Source organism: Solanum dulcamara, chromosome 4, assembly GCF_947179165.1.
Source record: "Solanum dulcamara chromosome 4, daSolDulc1.2, whole genome shotgun sequence".
In the NCBI taxonomy this organism is placed as follows: domain Eukaryota; kingdom Viridiplantae; phylum Streptophyta; class Magnoliopsida; order Solanales; family Solanaceae; genus Solanum; species Solanum dulcamara.
Genome location: NC_077240.1, coordinates 79,188,511 through 79,198,402, shown reverse-complemented (window position 1 = coordinate 79,198,402; position 9,892 = coordinate 79,188,511). Strand labels below are relative to the sequence as shown.

Sequence of the window (9,892 nt, the reverse complement as noted above, 5' to 3'; positions counted from 1 at the left end):
GAATCGTTACGATGTTTGAATCTAACCTCGTTCGGTGAAACAAAAATTCTTGATTTTTATTCAACTGAGTGAGACCAACAGTAGAAGATGGAGCGAATTCCATTTGTATCAGAGAACAATATGAGTAAAAAACACAAAAAATTACAGAAGAAAACAAAAGAAATTGAAGGAGGTGAGAATGAAGTGAGATACCAGTTAAGGAAAACTTGAATATACCGTATTTAGAAGCTTGAAATTGAGTAATAGATGGACTGAAATTGAAAAAAAAAATTGTCGACGACGAGGCTGAAGATTAGGCGTGGATTTAGGAAAACTGATATAAGGTAAAAGTGATGTATCAGTGAAAGATTGAGAGAGTAAAAAAAAGAGGGATTTTTGATATTTTTTCAACGGGTAGGGAGTATTAGTAAATATGGTAATATAATGTGTGTAAATGCGTAATTTTCCCTTCTTTTTATGTATATTGTTGTGCATTACTAACCTTTGTTTGATTGAAATTTTGATTTGTTTAGATGAATCCCCAAAAGAGATCATTTCATTTAATAATTTTTCAATCACTACAATTAACTAGGTTGATTTTGGTTCAGGCTAAAATGATATTTTATGCTTAGTAGAGGTCTTAAATTTTAAATTCTATCATGCTTTCATCAAACATTTTCATTAAAACGCTAAGGCAAGTTTTGATCTCTAATGTAAAAGTTAAACGTTTTAGCTCTTATTAAGCATGTATAAAATTAACCTCTTTTCAAAACTTAAATTTTAAGAGTTAATAAAGGCATCAAGAATTTACTGAAAACGAAAAAATACTAAGCCATAAAAATGTTTAAATCCGTTGGTTATCGTGTTTGTGATTTTCTCGAAATGCCTCGCTCCTTTAAAAATCACTTGAACCCTTACCCCCGATCTGTGATTGTAAAGTAAAAGTTTTTTTTTTTGGCGATTCTTTACTTTTATTTTTTTAAATAAATTTTTAAGTTATGAAAATTTTGATTAAGTTCAAAAACGATCATAACAATATGACATTGTCATCTAAAAACTAATATAAAATCATGTCATAAGTTTGAAAAATAAATCATTCTCTAAGTTCTAACGGAACGCCAGAAATTTGATAGATGAGGCTAACAATGAATTCATTATTTTAAAACAAAAAAAAACACAAACAAAACATAAGATACACACTACTAAAAAAGTACAGATTCTAAGGAACATTTAGTCAAAAATACCATATATACTAATAGTATTTTGACCGAAACGTTCATTAGAAATTCACATTTTATTCTTACGTATATAAAACATAAAACACTAAAGCTAAAGAACGACAATAATTCAAGCATAAGAAACACACAACTAATTAAAAATACACACGAATTCTCAACGAAACCCATTGAAAATGGTATCTCGTTAAAGACATATCCGATCCATATATACTAGCGGTACTCTAATAAGAACATTCGCCGAAAATTCACATTTAGTATATCAAACACCACAATAATCTTTGAAAGCATCAGTAGGAGCTCCATAGCCAGCTTGTGAAGTAACATACTTGGATAAACCAAGCATTTCATATGGCTTGAAGAGTAAAGGGTGTTCTTCATCCACAAGTTCTTTTGGGGCCTCTACGAAATGACCTGGTTTTGCAAATGAAAATAATTGAATGGAGAATCTATCAATTTCTCCAGACATTGCTACCTTGTGGATAGGAGAATGCAATCGGCCATTTGTCCATGCCTGTATACATTCACTCACATCGTCAGTGCATAAAATACAAATACATTTATTTTACGACTAAAAATACGTGTTTCTCTCCTTAAAAGAATTTTCAGCTCGTACATTTTAGATGAATTTCGACAGAAATAGGTGAATTTCTAGTAGCGATCCGATCGTTGCATTATTACAACTACGTACATATAGATGAACATTTTTGTGGAAAATTATAGTTGTATTAAGTAGACATTTGAATATAAATTTGGCTAAAATCTAATAAGAGTTATGAAGTTGAAAAATGATATTTGAATGCAGTTCTGCAGAAAAAATGTTGAATGTTTATGAGTGGGATTTTTTTTTTCTAATCGATTTTTCAAACTTGAAAAACTCATCTTCAAAAACTAACAAAAAAAAAGTCATTCCAATGTATAGTCAAATAATATTTTTGAAACTAGTTTTATAGGGAGGAAGAGAAAAGAACAAATATAAAGATTCATTTTCAATTTTGCATTAAGGAATTAAACATGCGTGTGGTTCCAACCTGTGTTACTCGGACTCATCCAAAAATATCATGGGTGTGTGTTAGATTTTTTTAAAATTTACTTTTTGAAGAATCCTACATAGATGCGACAATATTTTTGAAAAGTCGAGTAACATAAGTTCCAAAGAAATATCAAGATTTATTTTCAATTTTGCATAGTATTTGCTTGAAATCTTTGAAAATACCGCCGAGAGTGTTAGATCCTCTAAAAGCTATATTTTTTGAAGGATCCAATATAGGTGCGGTAATTTTTTTTTTAGAGTCAAGCAACATAGACTCCTTCAAATATCAAAATTAATTTTCACTTTTGCATGAGAATATTAAGTATGCGGTTTCAATAAAGTATGTTGCTTGAATTATTCAAAACTATTATTTAATGTGTCAAATTCTTGAAAAGTATGCATTTTGAAAAATAATCTAACACAAGTGAGACAACATTTATATCAAGATTCATTTTCCATTTTGCATGAAAATACTAAACATGTAGTTCCAATAAACCGTGTAGCTTGATTCCTTCAAAAATATTATCCTTCAATAAAATGCATTTTGGAGAATAATTAATGTATCAGATCCTTCAATAAACTGCATTTTGGAGAATAATTCAACACAAGTGGGATAACATTTTTAGAGATTTGAGAAACATAGGCTCCACCAAATATCAAGATCCTTTCTCAATTTTGCATGAAAATATTAGATATATAGTTCCAATAATTACATATCTTGCTTGGACTCTTCAAAAATACTAGTCAATATGTTCATATCCTTCAAAAATATGCATTTCGAAGAATAATCCAATACGGATGCGATAATAATTTTGAAAAGTTGAGCAACATAGGCTCCAACCAAAATCAAGATTCATTTTCAATTTTGCCTTAAGAAATTAAACATGTAGTTTCAATTATAACCTGTGTTGCTTAAACTCTTCAATAATATTATTCAATGTGTTAAATTTTTCAAAAATATGCATTTTTGAAGAATAATCCAACACGGATGCGATAATAATTTTGAAAAGTTGAGCAACATAGGCTCCAACCAAAATCAAGATTCATTTTCAATTTTGCATTAAGAAATTAAACATGTAGTTTCAATTATAACCTGTGTTGCTTAAACTCTTCAATAATATTATTCAATGTGTTAAATCTTTTAAAAATATGCATTTTTGAAGAATAATCCAACACAAGTGCACTAATATTTTTGGAGAGTCCAGTAACATAAGCTCCAACCAACATCAAGATTCATTTTAATTCTGCATTAAGAAATTAAATATGTATGTTCCGATCGATGTCGTTCGGATATATTCTACACATATATCGTCCGAAGTACGTCGGATCCTTTAAAAGTTTTTTTTTCAAAAAAAATTAATAAAATGTGACAATATTCTAAAGATTCGAACAACACAGGTTCCCAAAAAATAATAACACTAAAAAGTAAGTGACACTTACTTTGAAGGAATCACCTGACAAAACAACATAAGAATTTGGTGAAATATTGACATCAACCCACTCTCCATTTTTGTTGATTTGCAATCCGTTGACTTGATTTTGTGATATAAAAGTCAAGAAATTACCATCTGTGTGACCACCCAATACAGCAGGTTTATTATTTTCATCTCCACTAACAATTGATGTTCCCTTATAATGTGTAAATCTAAATAGGACATAAATGGGATCCAACAATTCATCAATGTGATTTTCTAATCCCAAATTCTCCAAAATCATTCTCTTCAACATTTCATCCAATTCCACAAGTGGATTTGAGTAAGATTTTACCAAATTGCTACAAAAGTTAATTCACATATAATGTTAGTATAAACATATAAAGAATGTTGAACATATTTAGAAACTTCTGAAATTGAAGTGACTTCTCCACTTAAACAGTATAACTAAGTCTTGTATCTTTGTTTAAAAAAAGAATCATTTTTAAATTGGATAAGGGTAAGGGAAGGAATATCAAACTCTCATCTATCATATCATAAACTTATGTATCAAATATATCAATATCATTGCCTCCGATAGTTTTATTTTGTTTTAATAGTGTGATGAAGAATAGATCCGAGAAAGAGATTTTTATTTTCAATCTATTTATTTTTTCTTTTTTATTGAATTTTTTATTTTGTTAAATGACAAAATAACAATTATCAATTTTTCTAAAACTAAAAGGATATAAAAATCAATATTCAATCAATCTATTAAAAGTTCAGATAGTCAACTAACAGGACTATTAAGAAATTTCTAGCCTTCTACCTTTTGAACACTTCTCCAATGGATCAAAATTTATATTTTTTTTTGACAATCAGCTAAAATAATAAAAGTGTATAAATACAATTATGAATGATGTGACATCATGACTAAAAAAGACAAGTGACATCTCTATAAACAAGGACAGAAACTACCCAGTCCTGTTTTCATTTTTTGAATTCGTGATATTTATATATGTTATTACAATTTGTATTAAAAAATTATTTAGAGCAAAAAATTTTGTAAGATAATATTTCTGAAGAATAAAATTTTCGTAAACTTTTGTAGAAATAATAAATAAAATTTCTGGCAAGTTTTCAAAATAAGAAATTAAAATTTATAATAAAAATAGAATCTGTAAGAAAAAATAAAAACAATATTGAAAAAAAGAAAATGATTTCCACTGAATGCATAGAGTGTTCTTAAGAAAATTATTTTCATTAAGAACTCAAGGTTAATGGAATACATCCTTCCAGAATAGAACGATCTTACTCAATGATGTGTCGATATTCAAAACCAAGATGTGAACAAACCACTCAACAACGTAAAGTACATTTAAAATACTAGATTTAATAGTAGAAGAAAATATCCAAAAATTCATTGTAGAAAAATGAAATAAAATTTCTCTATTTATAGACAATATAGAGGACAAATGATGGTATGAACACGTCACAATCTTTTTAAAAAGTCATAATTTTTCAGAAAAATCACTCGCTCTTCAAAAAAGTCACAACTCTTTATTTTTCATTTCACACCTTTTAAGTCACACAAAATAACTTTACTATTATTGAAATCCATAATCTATAAATCACACAAAAATAAATATACCATTGCTTCAAGGCTCTAATCATGCACAAATTAAATATTTTTTTAAAAAAAGAAGTAGACATACCAGAAATCAGGATTACCATGAGGCCAAAAGATATTAGAAAAAGTTTCAACACTTTGAGGATTAAGCAAATCAGGAATACACAAACTCTCATACAATGGCATGTGTGGAATCATCCCCATGTAACCATGTAATGGTTTTTCTGAAAAATTTTCCAATTTGGTTTTTAAAGGAAATTCAAATAGTTCTTTTGAAATACCAAACATTCCCTCTCTAATTTTATTTGAAATTTTATCATATATTGCTTCAAAACAACCATATTCTTTTAAAGCTTCAAAAACTTGAATTTTTGTGGATTCCCATAATGAAGTGTTTGGTTTTAGCTCTTCATTGGAGAAATCTATAGTTGGAATCTTAACTTTGGTAGATGCCATTGATGAATATTTAGAATATGATCAAAGAGAAACAAAGAAAGAAGAAGATTTCTTCAAACTTACTTTTAGAAAGAGGAAATTGATGGTACACATATATATAATAATGGGAAATGGATGAACAAGGTTAATTAAGTGAACTATTTGAGATATTTTTTCATGATTCAACTAAGTGAATTATTTAAAGTGTACGATAGGGATTTTTTAAAAAAACTTTACTATTTTATACTTTTTAGGAAAATAGTTTTAAAATAATAAAAAAATTATCTATAAAAATTGTACTTTATCTATAGTTGGGATGTCATACAAGTAGTACTTATCTCCAAACACTCTCAAATCTACGTTGGAATATAAATTTCAATTATTTAAATTTGAGAAATTATATTTGATTAGGAATTATTTTTTATATTTATTTAATATAATATATTTCTTAATACAAGTAGTCCAAACACTCTCAAAAAGATATTTTTTTAAGCAGATAATTAAAATCAATGTTAGTTATAATCTTAAGAAGATAACAAAAATACCTAATAATTTAAGTGTAAAACTCACATAATTAATGACAACAGTATAGAGATCGAGATTTTAACAGGTTCACTCTATCTTAATTTATTTTCTTCTTACACAATGCATTTAAGGATGTGAATAACGGTCAATAAAATAATAAAATGAGACTTATCGGTGAACAGGTGCTTATTGTAGATTATCGAAAAAGTCACAACCCTTCACAAAAGTCACAATCTTTCAGAAAAGTCGTAACTCTTCAAAAAAGTCACAACTTTTGTTGAAAAAGTCACAACATTTCGAAAAGTCACAACCTTTTGGAACGGTAACAACCTTTTGGAAAAGTCACAACCTTTTGAAAAGTTACAACCTTTCGGAACGGTCACAACCCTTCGTAAAGGTCACAACCTTTTATTTTCTATTCACACCTTTAAAACCTAACAATCCCCTACATGAATAGGGAATGGCTATTATTAAAACATATGCATGAAAAACTGTGTGATTTGTAAGTAAGAATTAATTGCATCTGGATAAGTAGGTTTCCCTTTGAACTTTCTGTAGTGAACATATATCGGATATACTCGGTCAATCGATAGATTTGATATCTTTGAACCATCGAGATTTGGTGTATACCTAGACAACATAAGTCACACAATCAACCCTTTAACTATTTTTAGTTCTCATTGTTTTGTTCGTTTCAGCCATGAACATTTCTTGGTTCATAAGTGCGTAGAGAATTGGCCTTACCGGATTCTCCTTGAAGCGGCTTACACTTCACACTTATATAGGTGATATCTAAATGTGTTATCCCATAGAAACACCATTTGATATGCCCTATATCAAACTTAGATATTATTAAAAGATCTTAATGTCTTATCCTTGTTACTGAACATTGTCACATCATGAGAATGGATCATAAAAATTATTTTGACAATGTTGAACCGTAATCAATGACTTTGTTTGATCTCCTTGAACCTAGATCTTAGGATCTCCTGTCTTCTAGGTAGAGTTACCGCCACGATGATTTGTCCTCTGCCATAGTCTCATTCTCTTTGATGATCGCTCAACTCCCTCTCTAGTTAGGCCTTTTGTAAGTGGATCCGACATGTTATCCTTTGTCCTTACATAGTCAATTGTGATAATTCCACTAGAGAGTAGTTGCCTAATGGTATTATGTCTTCGTCGTATGTGACGAGACTTACCGTTATACATAACGCTCTCAGCTTTTCCTATTAAATCTTGACTATCACAATGTATGCATATAGGAGCCATTGGTTTGGGCCAAAATGGAATATCTTCTAAGAAGTTTCGAAGCCATTCTGCTTCTTCACCGGCCTTGTCTAAGTCTATAAACTCAGACTCCATTGTAGAGCGAGCTATACATGTTTGTTTGGATGATTTTCAAGATATCACTCCTCCACCAATGGTCAAAACGTATCCACTTGTGGACTTAGTTTCAGTTGACCCAGTAATCCAATTTGCATCACTATATCCTTCAACAATTGCTGAATATTTATTTTAATGTGAAGCAAAGTTTTGAGTATGTTTTAAATACCCCAAAACTCGTGTCATTGTCATCCAATAATTTTGGTTGGAATTACTCGTGTATCGACTCAATTTACTTATAGCACAAGCTATGTCTGGACATATACAGTTCATAATGTACATCAAACTTCCCAACAATTTTGCATAATCCAATTGAGCTTGACTTTCACCTTTATTTTTAGCAAGATCAAGGTTCACATCAATTGTTGTTTTTGCACTTTTGAAGTTCAAGTACTTGTACTTTTCAAGTACCTTTTGGATATAATGAGTTTGAGACAATGCTAGACCTTGAGGAGTTTTGTGAATTTTAATTTTCAATATCAAATCGGCAACTCCTACAAGTTTCATATCAAATTTACTAGAAAGCATACACTTAGTAGCATTTATGTTTGCATTATCGTTACTCATTATTAGCATATCATCCACATATAAGCAAACAATAGCAACTTTGTTTGGAGTGTGTTTAATGTAAACACATTTATCACACTCATTAATCTTAAATTCATTTGTCAACATGGTTTGGTCAAACTTCACGTGTCATTGTTTGGGTGCTTGTTTTAGTTCATAAAGTGACTTAACAAGTTTGCAAACTTTATTTTATTTACCAGAAACCACCAAGCTCTCGGGTTGTTCCATGTAAATTTCTTCCTCCAATTCTCGGTTTAAAAAAGCTGATTTTACATCCATTTGATGAATTTCAAGGCCATATACTACAGCTAGTGCAATTAACATCCAAATAGATGTAATCCTAGTTACAGGTGAGTATGTATCAAAATAATCAAGGCCTTCTTTCTATCTAAATCCTTTGACGATAAGTCTTGCCTTATATTTGTCAATAGTTCCATCAGCTTTCATTTTTCTTTTGAAAATCCATTTTGAACCCAAAGGTTTGTTTCCTGGAGGAAGATCAACCAATTCCCAAGTATGGTTGCTCAATATTGAATCAATCTCACTATTGACAGCCTCTTTTCAAAAAGATGAGTCCACAACGGACATAACTTCTTTGAATGTTTGAGGCTCATGTTCAAGAAGCAATGTTACAAAATCAGATCCAAATGAAATAGATGTCCTTTGACATTTACTGTGCCTTGGATTCTCTTTATTAGGTACATTCTCCTTTGGTTCTTTTCGAGGTTGTTTAGACCCTTCACTAGATACTTCAAATCTAGTTTTATACAGATAGATATGTACAAAAAATTCAGGATTATCTGATTCTATTATCGTATTGTCATGAATATCCGAATGTTTGGACTTATGAATCAAAAATCGATATGTTTTACTATTTGTAGCATATCCAATGAAAACACAACCCACAGTCTTAGATCCTATTGTGACCCTCTTAGGTTTAGAAACTTGGACTTTGACTAAACACCCCCACACTTTGAAATATTTCGAGTTTGATTTTCTTCCTTTTCATTTCTCATATGAAATAGATTGTGTTTTGCTGTGGAAAACTCTATTGAGTATTCGATTTGCTGTAAGGATAGCTTCCCCCCCCCCCCCCCCCCCACACAAGTTTTGTGGTAAAACTGAACTTATAAGTAAGACATTCATCATTTCCTTTAAAGTTCAATTTTTCTTTTTTACAATTCCATTTGATTGAGGTGAGTAAGGAGCAGTAGTTTAATGAATGATTTCATTTTCCAAACACATTTCTGCAAAATGAGATTCATATTCTCCACCTCTTCACTTCTTTTTTTTAATCTTTTTACCCAACTGATTTTCAACTTCAGTTTTATATTACCTAAATACTTTTATTGCTTCATCATTACCATTCAGGAAATAAACATAACAATAATAAAATCGTCAATAAACGTTATGAAATACTTTTTTCCATCACAAGATGGTGTTGACTTCATATCACAAATGTCAGTGTGAATCAACTCAAAGGAATTATTCCTTTCAATAGATTTATAAGAATGCTTAGTATACTTAGATTCAACACAAAATTAACATTTTGATTTATTGCACTCAAAATTAGATAAAACTTTTAAGTTGATCAGTTGTCACAAGGTTTTATTCAACCCACCAACATGCATTCAAGGATAAGAAGAAATCAAGAAAGAGAGAGTTTAATCATATGTAAGAATTTTTTTCAATT

At 29.8% G+C, this 9,892-nt stretch overlaps 1 protein-coding gene across 1 annotated transcript; it reads right to left on the bottom strand.

Moving 5' to 3' along the window:
- Nucleotides 1–1,104: 1,104 nt before the first annotated feature.
- LOC129887772 (probable 2-oxoglutarate-dependent dioxygenase AOP1) lies at nt 1,105–5,818 on the bottom strand. The gene is made up of 3 exons (XM_055962993.1): nt 5,375–5,818; nt 3,688–4,021; nt 1,105–1,728 (listed from the first exon to the last, which is right to left on the bottom strand). The coding sequence occupies exons 1-3, from the start codon at nt 5,743–5,745 to the stop codon at nt 1,477–1,479; spliced, it is 957 nt and encodes a 318-aa protein (XP_055818968.1). The 5' UTR covers nt 5,746–5,818; the 3' UTR covers nt 1,105–1,476.
- Between the last annotated feature and the right edge of the window lie 4,074 nt (nt 5,819–9,892).